The sequence below is a fragment of the Dromaius novaehollandiae genome, chromosome W (genome assembly GCF_036370855.1).
Source record: "Dromaius novaehollandiae isolate bDroNov1 chromosome W, bDroNov1.hap1, whole genome shotgun sequence".
NCBI classification, from domain to species: domain Eukaryota; kingdom Metazoa; phylum Chordata; class Aves; order Casuariiformes; family Dromaiidae; genus Dromaius; species Dromaius novaehollandiae.
Genome location: NC_088130.1, coordinates 57,385,676 through 57,400,583, shown reverse-complemented (window position 1 = coordinate 57,400,583; position 14,908 = coordinate 57,385,676). Strand labels below are relative to the sequence as shown.

Sequence of the window (14,908 nt, the reverse complement as noted above, 5' to 3'; positions counted from 1 at the left end):
AGCACACTCCTTTAATCAGACAAGCTATTTTTGTGGAACACGAGAGCTTTTTTAAGTGTTTATTTGTAACCCACATTCATAAAACCACTCTAATACCTGTCCCCTGATTCTGAGCCGTCTTTCATTGGAGATCAGGTCCACCTGACCCCAAGGGAAGAAAAATTGTCTTTTCCAGTCTGAGTCTGGCCATAACCAACTTTGGCTTCTTGATAAATCTCTCAAAAAACATGAAGGCAGTGTTGTGTAATGAACCAAAGCACAACAAGATGATGCAAAAGATATGACATGTTTATGAAGAGAATGGGGCAAGATTTTTATCACAGTATGCAGAACAGAGCCTGAGATGAACAAGCAATGCTGTGTCAGGCACACTGTGGCACAGTGCTGGCAGAGGTGAAGTGAGAAGGGCAGAGGAGGTTAATCCACAACCCAGATAATTAGCAGCCTATTTCAAAAAGCCTAAAAATTCACTGAGCATACAAGGTAGTTGCATTAGCAACCACTGAAGATTAAACAGAGTTATACTTCTCTCTTGAAAACACACATCTGAAACAATGAATACTGGAAAGTTAAGGTTCAGCACAGGGCAGCTACCATCCGCTGAACTCTATACTCTAATGCTTAGTAACAATAGCTAGTTATCACAGTAAGTCTGGAGGAAGTGTGTGGTTAGTTAACTATGTTGAGAGTGATTCACTTCAATAGCCAAATCATCTTTGGGGGGAAAATATAAGTAACCAAAAACCATGCACAAAAGACCATTTTGCTGCTCCTCTCTCTTCTTGTGTCAATAAAATAATGCTACATACTGGATTATGATAATAGATGAGATGGCTCAGTCTGATCCACTGAGCTTTCAGTTACTGATCTTTATGAACATCTACATGCACCAGTCATTTACTAAATTATTTCTGAAACCACATACATAAAAATGCCTACCAAAAAGATCTACGTAAAAGGCACTTGTAGTTCAGCAAGAACGGGGGGGAGCATGGATGGCTGTTCTAGAAGGGGTGTGCCGGGAGAGGTCTTTTATAAAAGCTGAGTCATTCCTACTACAGTGATGGCAAAGACTGGTCTTCTTGAGTGTGCAATGTTTTCTACAACTTACTTGAAGCAGCAGCTGCAGAAGCAGCTATATAGCACAGCAGAAGACAACAAGAAATCAAATATAGTAGTTGCCTAATCTCAACTCTTAGAAATATTCTGGTGTGTTAAAAAGATGAACTATTACTTGTGCTGGGATATGGCTTTTCTACCCTACTACATCCAGCAGATGATTCTTCACCTTCTCTTAAGAGAAATAACACTTCATCAGAAAGAAAGAAAAAAAACTTGTCCTGCCATAGCTGTATAGAGATGATAAAATATTTTAATTTAAAATACATTTTCTCTTTTTAATTCCTCTGCCTCATTTTTGCCTTTTTTTTTCTTGAGGGGTAGGGGACACCAAAATGATAAACAGGCAAGCAGCAAAAGAGTTTACTCCCTATTTGCTTTTGCCTGTCCCTTCATAGCTGTAGTGGGAACAGTCTCTCACCTCTGCTGTCACCAAGAGCCTGCTACACCTAGAAGAAATTCTGCCCCAGTTGCAGTCCAACTGCTTATGGAAAAGGAAGGAGGTGCGTAGCAGCCCTACCCTCTGCCCCACCTTATCCCTCCAAGATACTGGGACCTAGTCAGCCGCGGGAGCGCACACCGGTTCCTTACGTGGTTCTCCCCAGGTGCTGTGGGAAGCGTCCATCCTCAGCAGACCCAGCCATGCCGCTGCCTCCCCACGTTCACACAACGTGCTCCCTGCCGTCAGAAAGGGACCGGCCCAAAGCGCGAGTCCGACCCTCTGGTCTGACAGGCAAAGGGCTGGGTAGGCAGGTCTCCTCTCAGCTTCTCTTTTCCAATCTGTTTTAAATAAGATGCAAAAAGGTGACCAAAACATTGCTGAATTATCTTTTGAAGTAAACTTCTGATTTCTGCAGAAGAAAAAAAGGAATAAGTTGAATTTCTCTGAAAGATTAGTATCAAAAACATTTCAGAGAAGTCTGAATGTCTGAAGTACACCAGGGAAAGATGTATTGCAGAAATGATTTATTTCATGCCAACTCTTTTACTAGATATTTAAACATACATTTCAAAAATATATCCAGTACATCAATAATTTAGAACACTACACAGAAAAATTTATAACTCAGTGAATTTCAAAACAAGGTATTATGCACAGACATACTTGTATCATAAGGCAAAAGAAGCTAGTCTATCCATCAGCAGCACTCCTACAGACTATCCTTGATACACACTGGAGAATGAAGATCTTCTATTACTAAACCTATACTTACAAATAAATTCCCTTATCTTCCATATACTTCCACAGAAATTTCAGGCATTTTTACAGAAAATAAAGGATTTCTATAGAATTTGAGAGAAATGCTACGCTATCACTCTCAAACTGTTATAATCTACAGGAATATGTCAAATATAACATTATCCTGAAGAAATAACTGAAGCTGCATATTATTATTGCCTGCCCATTACAACTGAAATACAAAAAGATAAACTTCAAAGCATGCTGAGGAATACCTTCTAGTGCACTTTAATAGAAACAAGAATAAACCTGATTGGGCTTACAATATGACTGAATCTAATGCAACATAATCAATTATAGCAATTAATACATTAAAAAAGGATCTAGTTCAAAGTGCTATTTTGCTGGGAATGCTGGGTTTCTATTAACTTAACAAAATAGTGTAGGAGTGTCTTAACTTCAGACTAGACTACTCAATTAGAGGCACAGCTAATATTAGCAGAGAACTGCTGTGAAACAGTACATATACCTGCAGAGCTCGTTACAGGAAAAAGAATGTAAAAATCTCAAAGTTTAAGTTTTACAAGTAAATTACTCTAAAAATTAATCATTTTCTGAATTTCAAAGAAAAATTAAAAGTTAGGAGACAATATATACCACAAATAGTGTTTTTGTTAATGATTAAAATGTATACATTTGACTGTCATGAATAGGTCAGATTTCTTTAAGAAGCCTCTTAACAATCTTTCTTTCATAAAGTGATCTCTATTTGGTATTGTAAATGCCCCTCAGATTGCAAGCAATTAACAACAATAATGAAAATTGGAACAAAATAATGTATTTTTCATATAACAATTACATTATTCCAAGACAAATTTAATAAAGTATAAATTATCATTACAGGAAATCAGAGTAAGCACTTTTTAAAATCCTTCATATGTAAAAATCATTGTATGTTGTTTTATAATAGCAAGAACAAATATTGAAAAGATAGCAGCTTTCCCCCATTCCTATTAATACTGTTAGTAATAAGTTAATTTAAAAGTGTTTGATTGCAAAACAAAGGCAGATTATATACTGTGATTTTTCCAGTAATATCATTTACAGCAGTATAAAGTTGGCTGGTTTTTAACACATTATCGTACCTAAGTGATAAAATACCTCACAGTTCTCCCAAAGTATCACTACCAGCACATGGTAAAAAGAAGCTTCAAGATCTTTTACTTTCCCTCAGGTAGAGACTCCCTCACTTTACTTGACTGATGAGAGTGCAGAGGACTCATTTCCCAATATACGTATTCCAATATCTCTATTTTTAAATGCCTGAAAACACAGAACTCCAAATCTAGCAGGAACTGTTAAGCTTGACTAGAGCTGTTTGCTACCCATAATTTTAAGAAACCTGCTCTGTGCTGACATTATTAAAGCAGCTACCATTTCCAATCTCACTTTTCAAAGTTCATTACAATTTGCACTGGTTTAAATACTTGATATGACAATATTCATACATTTGTATTAAGCTTGGGGTTTTGTTTTGTTTTTAAAAAATTTTTTTTGTGTTCACAGCTTAAGAGGAAACAGTGTGATAACAATGATGAAATGGAAGTATACCTGAACTGTTCGGTAATTCAAGAAGCGAAATTATAAAGAAAGATATAACTGTCACTCTTTAGTTACAAATAAATAAGACCATATACTGGCAGAATAAATATGCTAACATTCAGTTTCCAAAAGCACAGTTGCAAGGCAGTTATATTTTAAATTGCTTAATCTGTAGCATCGAATGTGTTGCAAGAACATCTTTAGTCCATAGTGCAGTCTCTGCTTAAACACATCAAAGCTATTTTTTTTTTTTTTTTTAGCTGAAGTACTGTTAAGAGTAGAGCTACAGCAGCAAAGAACTCAGCAAGAGTTACCACAAGCTGGCCGTGAAGTGGGGTAAATCCTCAGGCACTTAACCTCCAAGCAAGTTCTCCATTATTTATACAAGCAGTAAAAAACTAGCTTAAAATTAGCTCAAGTACACAGCAAATGCTGTGCAAACAAACCCCTTATTTCTCCAATGTTCTTTTATAGTTTTGCCCTCTATTTCTTTTTTGAAAAATTTCCAGATTTATATTCATAGGAACTCACAATGATTTTAAAACACACTTTAGATTAATTAGCCTACTAAATTGCACTTAATTAGAGCAAGGGTAACTGTTAGTCAGCACTGAATGCTATAGGTGAAACCCTGGCTTCCCTATCAATTCCTTAGTTAAACTCCCAGTATCCAGGGAACATTTGGGAACTCCAAGCACTATCCAGGGGAGACCTCTTGAGAGATTTTAGGGGCTCCACTTCCCATGCTTTCCAAAAGGAGCCACTGGTTACTTCATTACTACACTGCAGCATCGAAAAAGGTCAGTAGCTTCCCACCTCAATTAGGAAGGAATTTCTGTACTAGCAACTGAAATTCCATTGCCATTAATTTTATACCATCAACTCCTCAAATTTTTGTATTCCAGTGAAAATTATACAGAGGGCTTACACCAGGGACTAACTGGCTTTCACACATAAAATCCTAACCAAGTTTCCATTGAAAATTCTGTTAGCAACCATTCCACTCATTTCTGGGAAAGCAGAAATCAGGCCCCACAAAGGCTCCATCCAGCCCTCTGAAGTCAACGGCAGTTAGGTAAGACACTTCACACGCATTCAGAAAAACAAACATTCCTTCTGTGATGTTCCATTAGCACTGAATTAGATCCCTTTGTAGTGACATTTCAGGTCTTAAATGAAGAACTTGCGCCTTACTTCATCTGAAGAATTTTACAAAGAAGCTTTTGGGCAAGCAAGCCAGATATCTGTAAGTTTTAAAAACAGAAATATCAAGTCTAGGTACATTCACATGGATGTCCAAGAATATACATAAACCAAGTAACCCTATTCAGTTAAGGCTGAATTCAGGATATTTTTTTCTAAATATATCTAATATAAATTAAATGTGTTAATATAACATTGCTAAAGAACAGACTGCATAATATGTCTCCCATTTTCTCAGCGTCCAGTCCCTGATGCAGCCATGAGATTTTGATGAAACTTTCAGAAAACACAAAAAACCCCAAACTAGAAGAGTCGCCTCTTACAGGTATTTTGGAAATTGCATGTGCCTGGACAAACATGGGCATGGCTGTCATTCACTGTATTCACCTAAAAACAGAACTGACAGTTATTTAACGTCTGCCCATTTATTAATACAATTAATTCTACACAGGTAGACTACTTTTTCTCCTTCGTAGTAACAATTCAGTACTCTAAAATAGGCAGATCAATATCCTACAAATATCATTACCCTACTAAATACCACTAATGTACTAAGTTAGAGGAGGTAGTTAGAATCCCATTAACGCTTACTTCAAAAAACAAAGACTGCTTTTAAGAATTAGCAGAACATCTCATTCATGAAAATTTTCAGAATAACCCATTCCTAGCTTAAAGGGCTGCCTGTCTTTTAAGCATGATAAAAAAATCTATGATAGAAATTACTTTCAGTAATTCTTCTTTCAGTTTTGAACATCACTTCACAATAAGCACATAAGAAAACTCCCAAGTGGTAAAAACATAAGACAAACTGCAATAAAGCAACACTTTAAGTTAATCAAGTTTCCCAAGATATCATGAGTATGACTACATCTTTTACCTTATGATTAAATTTGAAAATTCATTCAGCTAACTGCAGCTTAAAAATATATCTACACGACTGAAATTAATTTAAAACATTTTATACCACTAATAATTGGCATTTTTGAATGGCATTTAAACGAATAAGCATTTATTCCTTTTGCAACAACTTACTGTAAAATACAGGCACCTTAAAAACAAATACGTAATGCAACCAGGGCAGTTGGGACATTAGAAGTGTTTACAAGTCCAGTCATGCTATCTAGTTCCCTTCCTCTAACGAAATACTCTAAAATTTTAAACCGTGTCTGAAACATGTGCAAATTGTAAAGTTTCAGCATTAAATCCATTTTCACATTACATTTCTTTTACAGCTACAAAACCATTAAAGTTCTAAGATTCAACTTTTATACCTGTAAAAACCTTAAGCAGGCATCATACATTGGATAATGTATTCTTGCTATTGCACTTATGCTCATATGACAGTGAAACTCAGGTCCATATTCAATTATTTACACATGCTAAAACCATTTATCTGCACATAGTATTGGAAAAGAAAAGATTACCTTTCATGACTGATACACATTGCTCCAAAATTTATGCCAGCACATTTTATGAAGAACAGCCAGCCATTCAAACTTTCTGCTTATAAAGGATCTGATTCAAAGGCTGCTGAAGCCAAAAGAAGCCTTAATTTAATTCACTAGATTCTGGACTAGGCATAACATTCAAATAGAAAAATTTTTAGAAAGTGTTGACTACAATAATTGATATAACTGCACTTTGGCTGCATTAAGATGCTCTCTGTCTCCGTTTAGAAAAAAAAAATCCTTCCAAAAAAATCCTCTTCCTAAAACTTATATGTTACAATTCTGGTTGAGCCTTATGTACATTTATCAAGTTTATTCTGTAGTAATTTAATTGATTAGTTTTCTCCTTTTGGTCATGACACAAAAGCCCACATTGATGCATAACAGTATCTACAATAGAAGGAGCATAATCTTGACATAAGTGGTAGAGTTATCATACAGGTGCATTTCCAAAATATAGTTGTTCCTTCATATTCTCCCTTTAAATGGAAATGGTCTTTTTCAGTTCAGTGATATATCACAAATACAGTGTTTTCCAATCAGTGAGCAGGAAATAGATTTCCACTGAATTGTCTTTAGCTTCGAGGATTTTAGACATCATCAAATATTCTGCTTCGAGACATTGACAAGTATCTTCCACCAGGCTGGTACCTGTATAATGAATGTTAAAAAAAAAAAAAAAAAATCACAGAAAACCAACAAATAAAGATCTGTGAAATCATATGATACCCACTGCACTCTATACACAATAGGTCTCTATGAATTACAGGATCTGAAATTCTACTGAATTACTGTTTTCCTGAGAATTTGTTAGGTGGTCATTAAATTAAATCTCATGTGACCAACACAAACAGTGACATGAATACAGGGAGTCTTGAGAAACTTCTTTCTTTGGAGAATGAGAGAAACAAAGCTGAACGTTTCTCTGAATAGTAAAAACTTTTTTTAAGACCAACATCCAAAAGTTGTTTGTTTGGATGATTCTACTGGGTATTCCCAGGAGAACAGCAGCATTCAAAATGATTAAAACAAATGGCTGGATACTTCGTGGGGAAAAAAAAGAAGCCTCAAATCATTAGTCAAATATGCTTTAAATGGATTTAAAAAGCAGAAGTTAATTCCAGGACATGCAAAACATACTTGATCTCTGCAGCAGTAGCTAGTAAAACCCTGGACACAAAGCCAGAACCTAGACTCTTTAATGCTGTTACACTGTCCTAGAATGCTTGTAACCATTGCAGGAAAAAAAACACACAGCTATTTTTTTAACAGCAAATGTTACTCCAGTTATTTTCATATGAATTTGCATTTTAAGTGCAATTACTCTTGATTTATCATCTGTGTGAAATGGAATGAAGGTTTCTAGAGGAAGGCTCAACTACGCTCTGTGGCTCCAGATTTTCTTCTTAAATCAAAAGTTCAGAACATTCCACATTGCAAAGTCTATGCAGGTGCCAGAAGACTTCAGACACTGTACTTTAAAAAGACTTGCCCAAAAGAATTATATATGCATATTTATATTATTGTAGACTATTATCCCAATCATACACTGTATAAAAGTCAATACTTGTTAGAACTGCTACGCTAGTTCTTCTTTAAACTCTTGCTCTGCTTAAAGAGAATCAACTTCTGAAAGGTAGTGACATTAGATTAGACAATACGAGTTATTAGTATCAACTAACATCACTGAATCAATCTGTAAAAAACAGTAATGCCATTTAACAGGAATCTTGGGACATTTTTGAACAGGAGTTTATTTGCTGAAATTACAGCTATAAATCAACTGAAACCGTTTCTGAATTTTTATTGAATTTGGTATGCTAGTTTCAGCTAAAAAAATAACAGAAATTATAATTCTTTATAAGGGCTTTTAAAATGATTTATCATGAGATGGTTCTAAATTGTAACTGTCTAGATAAAATACACACCCATAAACGTATTATTTCCTTCCCAAATACGAGCAGAACTTACCAGCTAACAAGATACAGGACTCAGGAAATTTGATGTTGGAATCAAGCACTATTATAGACACAGCTACACTGTGCAATGTGAGGACATTTTGTCCAATAGATTCAGATTTTCATTTACTTCAGTAGTTCCAGTCTCCAGGTATATTCCTGCAGCTACAGGACCATTAATACTCAGCTTTATTTCTAGCAATCTTTTATGATGGTCTTTCTGTAGGGAAATCAAGTAAGCTTCCTGAAATATTATGAGATACTAAAGATAACCTCATGTTGTATGTATGCAGGCCATTTTCACTTCTGTATCTCAGATTACACCAACATACTACTTGATATTCAACTCAAACCTAACTCAGACACTTCTAAAATACTGAAAAAAAGATCCTCAGATTTCAGCTGATTTGAAACATTTCCCGTATCAGCAGCAAGGGGGAAGAAAGGAAAAGAACTTGGTGAGACTCTTCACAAAACTATCATTACTAAATCGTCCCATATCGTGGTTATAGCTCAGAAGACAGAAGATATTAATATCCTTTAATTTTAAATAAAACAGATGATTCCTTACCTTCCAGACTCTGATTCAAGAGGGTCATCATTAATCGAGTCTGCATTAAAATCCAGAGGTTCTGCATCCTGGAGGAGTTCTATTCTATCTCTCTCAGTCCTACCATTTGATCGGGTGTACTTTGATAGCGCTGAATAGTAAAAAGAGGGAAAGATATTTGTTTGCTACGTAAGTGCCTTTTAAAGTTTGGTATTTCCATACACTCTAAGACCAAAACAATATTTTTTTAGTATCTCACCCAAAGAGTAAGCCTGATTTAGAGCAGATTCAATAATTAAACTATTTCTGGCTGCATGCTTTTAAAAAAAGGGCAAGTTTATGAATTAATGAAATACAGTTGTTTTGCAATTCATTCTACTACCACCTTCATTGGGTCAGTGCCTACAGTTTGTTGTGGTGTTGGAACACTACATATTTATGTGGTTAACATTAAAATATAACTTTAGTTAGTCTACCACTGAAAATTTAGGTTTCCAACTGGGGTAGAGGGGAAAGTCCACCACAATTCTGTATCAAAAGCATGTTCAAAACCTCTGCCCGCCTTGCTTTTTCTCTGGTGTTTTTTTTGTTGTTGTTTTTCGTTTTGAAAGCAGTTACCTTGATGCTTCTCCCTTTTATTCAGTAAGCTTTGTAAACAGCTTTGCAGAACTTCTTTCAACCTGTCACATTGTTTACTCATTCAGTTTCATTTCTAATTTGCTGTTAGCTTACAGGAGCACAAAAAATTTATATAAAACATTCACAGAATGACAAACTTTTTGGTAAGGTTAGAGAGTAGGCACTAAAAAAGTTGGGCTTTTTTCAACACTTATCTTTATTCTTCCTTCTCAAAAGGAACAATCTAAACAGGCTAGTTTCACAGATGTTATTAGAAGAATATGCATGTGCTCATATAATAGGTTATGGGCTTCACATTTGTTGGTCAATAATCTGATTATTTCAGTCTGAAAGAGTCCTTTTTTAACCACAAGAGAGAAATTTTAATACATAAAACCCTCAACTTCAAGATGTAACCCAAATAAAGTCTCTCTGTTGACCACTGCTACTCTAATTGCAAGCATTACATGTCCCACTGAAGGTCCCTGTAACTGAGACCAGCCAGAATCTCCAGCCTAAACTAGAAAGAGAAGTGTTGAAGACAAGAAGAAATTCAGGACTCTTTTCAGGTGGCTTTAATGGGTAAGATGGTACTGTGCTACAAAAGGGAATGTCTCAGCACACTATTCTAAGACAAACAGGAAACTATTTACTGTTAGTTATACAATTAGTATCACGGAGATAAAATATTAAAAAAGAAAAAAGAAAAACCACCCCACACAACAACGTACGTCTATTTGTGCTGGTCTCTGAGAAGCTGGATTCTTTTTGGTCTGTGTGGACAGCTCTGTTTCTAGTGGAATCTTCTCTGTTTCCATATCGCTCTTTCCATTCCTGGAGAAAGAAAAAAAGAAAATATCAGCTGCAAGTAAAGAATGGCACAACCAGAGCATAACTTGGATCAAGAGACATTCTAGACCCACAATTCAGAGCTAACTGGTCATTCATATCAAATATAAAAGCAAAACTTTGAAAATGTTACTGCTCAGTATCTTCATACAGGTAGAAATTTTGCTTTGTTTTTTTAAACTCAAGATATGTCCCTTTACTAATCAGGTTTCAATAACTATTCTTTCTTCTAAACAGTCACATTAAATAAGCTACAAATTAAATCTACAGACAAGGTTTGTTCAACTGCTCCAAGCTATGGTGAGAAGACAGACATTGCTTTTTTTGTTTGTTTGTTTCTGCTTCCACCTAGTGGTAGAATGCTAAAATATCCAGTTGCTGATAGCACAACAAACATTTGGACAGGTCGTGTTTACTTCTGTTGTGTTTTCATTCCATCATACAATGTTTTAGCATTTATGCTTTTTAATATGAAGTACAGTGAAGCATTAAAGAATAAAATGTCACATGCTACTTTTAGGAGACAACTTCATTTCTCAACAGGAACTTTTCCAATGGTTCAAATAATTTCAATATATTTCATATTTTTATCTGGATCCCAGATCATGAACTGGTAGGAACTGGAATACTCAAAGCTACTGTTCTAATTTATGCCATGAGCTCTTAACAGTTCTCAGCTGTGGAAGGATCAAGCACTGAACAATCATGACTCAGTAAAGCACTCAAAAGCCCAAAATGTTTCATGAATGAATGTGCTATTTAATACAAACTCAAACAACAGGTAATATTTGAAATTGAGGTTGCTGTTGAAATTGAAATTGTTGCTGAATGTCAGATCATTTGAGTATCTACTAAATGCATCATGCATTTGCTTCTACTTGGTTTTGACAAAAGGACAAGTTCCAAAATTACGAGATTTCATTGTACTTGCTACCTTTTGGAGATCCTTTAAGATTCCTGCTTAACTTGGGGATTTGATGGGGGGGGGGGGGGGGGGAAGGGTCACAAAAAAGGCCTGCTCGGTATTGGCAGTTCTCAAGAACTCAAGGCAAGTACACTTGAGCTTTAAAAGCCCAAATGTTTTATTTACAGTATGATCTTGCCTTCCTCCAGATATTATTTTTCTCTTCCTCCACTTAGTTCATTTTTTGCATGCATCTGTTGGATTCATCTCTTTGATTCTAACTTTCTGTATGACATACCCAGTGTTATAAATTAAAGAAAAACTGAATGTATAGTTAACTGAATTTAACCAAACATTTTGTCTATGTCTCTAATTAATCAGCAATGGCAGTACTCCTTCTGTCTTAAATTTAACTCCTGCCTCTGAGGAAAAAACAAATCTGTACCAATTGCTTTCCAAAAGCGCACACAGCAAAAGGGAAGTCTGGGAGGAACATAAAGTTTCCATTCCAGTGAATTTGACAATATCTCATAAAAATCAAAAGTGCATCAATAGATATAATAAAAACCTATTTTTAAATACACTGCAACTCTGCAGTTGGTATACTTGCATGAGAAGAAGAAAACAAGGTCAGATCTAGTGATCCTGGAGATTGCCTGACCTGACAGGAGGTGTGAACTGTTTTTTAAAACAGGCTTCCCCTCTCAATCATTCCTTTTGATTGCTGTATAAAGTAAATATATTCTAGATACACTACTGGTTCCCAGGACATAACTTTCAGGTCAAAAAACTTTTATTCCAAGCAAAGCAGTATCAACAGAAGAGCCTGAGAACAAACCATGTCAGAATATTCTGCACCCTACAGATTAGGATCCTTTCTAAAAGGGACTTAGCATAAGCAACTATGCCCATTACACCTATAGGCTGAAGTCCTTCTCACAGCACTCTCAGTAAGATGAGTATGCAAGCAGTGTGACCACAACTACTCCCTCCTCTTTCATAATTAAAATGTAAAATTATCTTTTCTCCCCCCAGCCAAGAGTATTCTAAAAGACTAAACTGATTCCTTCTGTTATCTGGACACACATTTTTTTGCCAAACAGATCAACGTGAATTAAATATCCTATCAGATATCAGAGTATATTATTATAGTTAACTAAAATAATTTCATACCCTTCTCCGATTTTCACCTTCTTCCTGTCTTTGCCGCTTTCTTTTCTCTAGAAATAGAAAAATATGTCTGTAGCTAGACACAAGGAAAATCACTACCAACAGATAAAAAGTGTGTGTGTGTGTGTTATGTCTTTTATTTATCTATATTTACATTAAAATTCAGAGTTAGCTAGCAAATATTCTTACTGGAAAAGGTGTTCATACAATTAAAAAAAAAAGAACCACACAGCTGCTTGTCAATCATTACGGACTTTTCCATTAAAAAGCAGTGACTATGGGTAACACCTTGGGTCAAGGCACAACCTTTGGAAACCAGATGGCAAAGCACATGGAAACTTTTAGAAACAGCTGGAAACAGTATGATGTTAAGAAGAAACTTGAGCATTATCAAATCAAAATCTTTTGCTTAAGCTCTGTTTGGTTTAAAAAATGACCCAAATAGTTTCTGCCAGTATCTATTCAGCTGGAAGTGTAACATCACTATACCAAAGAAATAGCAATCTCTTGTTTAAGAGAACAAGTGACAGTCCCTCTCTTCCAAAAAAGAAATAATACCAGTACAAATAAATTGAGACGATTTTGTTTTTAATAAACTACGAAAGAAAAACAGAAGTATCACAGTGTATCCAGAGATTTTAACTTCTAAATCTGGAAGAAAAGTTTGTATTCTATTTTGGATGTCAATAAAGCCTGATACAGTTTATATAGCAACCACACAACTGTAAATCTATTGCCTCACTTGTTTTCAAAATACTTACAAACTATTAAGTTATATGTTTTGCAACATTTTAGACACCTTTAATGCAACAATGTATTATTTTTTGTAGGCAGAATAGGATCTAGGATCTAATTTACCTCTTCTGATTAGTTCTTTTCCTTCATCAATCAAATCAGATGTCATTTCGCTGTCCCCCATGAACTGCTGGAATCCCAGAAGATTCAAACAACGAGTTCCTAAACTGGTGAAAGCAGAAGGATAAGCAAATTCCTCTGTTAATCTACAATGAATAGTTTGGATATATTATATTATAATGTAAAATGTAAAACAAATTATTCAGAAACCATGGACAAATCAAAAAAACAAGCAGAGGAAAAAAAAGATTATTATACTTACTGAGAAATCAAAAAATTCAGAACAGTGACAGGTTCTTAAATCCAAATGAAAAGTATGGAATATTCCTACCCAGGGAGAGGAGAATGCTAATAGTCTGAGAGTAGTGCAAATAATTTAAAATAAGACAACTGCCCGCAAATTTCTCAGATATAATTTATACCTGTGTTAGCTCACTGACGCTTCTCTGCCAGAGCAAAATTACTATAAAGATTCTGCCTATTTTGATTTCTGTGACTTCTGAAACCACAATAATATGAGAAGCCACTTTCATCTCAGTTTTCATTCAAGAGGAATATCTGGCACACTTTTAAGCCTTCAACTTCCCACCAGAGAATGCAGCCATTGTTTTTATTGCTGCTGTTTTCCTCTCTCCAAACTGGAACATCTATATCATTTTAAAACTTGGCTTTGTCATATATTTATACTGAGAAGTGCATTCCTGTACTATCTGAATTTTAAGACTGCTGGATTTAATAAAGCAGACAGCTTTCCTAAATAGATTTCCATTAAACATTTAGCTCTGTATACATTTGAATTTTTAGAAGGTATTAGAATTTAAGCAAAGTAACTACTTTTCCTTCATTTTCTTTCCTTCTTTTTCACCATGATTTTCAACGCCCATGATCAACAAGAAGTCACGCAGACCACTTTCTTGTCACCAACTTTGCTGTTTGCTTTTTGGGTGGTTTTTTTTTTCCTCTCTTTTTCTCTTCCCACCACTGTATGTCACCTAACCTGAAGCTAGACAGGGAAAAGCTGGGACTTGATCTTTACATTACCTGTGGATGTGCAGAGGATATTAATAGACACTGAAGGCATTGAACTACATTACCCTTGACTGAATGGCAATGCAAGTTTGAAGGAGCGAACACAAATGCAGCCAAATAGGATCTGATCAAAGATATCTCATCTCTTACAGTGGACAAAAGCAGGTATTCTTAAAGAACACAAGGACAAAGCAAACATACCATGGCATTTTCCTCAAATACCCTTCCAACATCTAACAATCTCTGGCTCAGGAAAACAGCATTCAGTGATTTAAAACACTATGCTTTTAAAATAAAGTCTGGTAACTGACCAGATATTTGTTACAAGTCTGTTAGAAAGTTCATTACCTAAAGTTACTTCTAATGTTTCTTAGTTTATTAGAAAACCTTATTGAAAATGCAGCCTCCTCATGTTAGCTGTCA

The 14,908-nt window shown here is 35.3% G+C and overlaps 1 protein-coding gene across 3 annotated transcripts in view; it reads right to left on the bottom strand.

The window, feature by feature from the left end:
• Positions 1-2,068: 2,068 nt before the first annotated feature.
• LOC112982165 (G-protein coupled receptor-associated protein LMBRD2) overlaps positions 2,069-14,908 on the bottom strand; it is a 32,856-nt gene continuing 20,016 nt past the window's right edge. The window contains exons 15-20 of one of the 3 annotated variants that reach the window (XR_003258919.2): positions 13,460-13,563; positions 12,605-12,651; positions 10,410-10,512; positions 9,082-9,211; positions 6,529-7,203; positions 2,069-5,145 (exon numbers count right to left, since the gene is read on the bottom strand). Coding sequence is in view for 2 of the 3 variants with exons in the window: in XM_026098344.2 (XP_025954129.2) it covers positions 7,143-7,203; positions 9,082-9,211; positions 10,410-10,512; positions 12,605-12,651; positions 13,460-13,563 (445 nt within the window). In the remaining variant the exon portion in view is untranslated. Of the gene's footprint in view, positions 7,204-7,301; positions 8,731-9,081; positions 9,212-10,409; positions 10,513-12,604; positions 12,652-13,459; positions 13,564-14,908 lie in introns of those variants that run through there. The other 2 variants (XM_026098344.2, XM_026098345.2) reach the window with 2 other exon arrangements.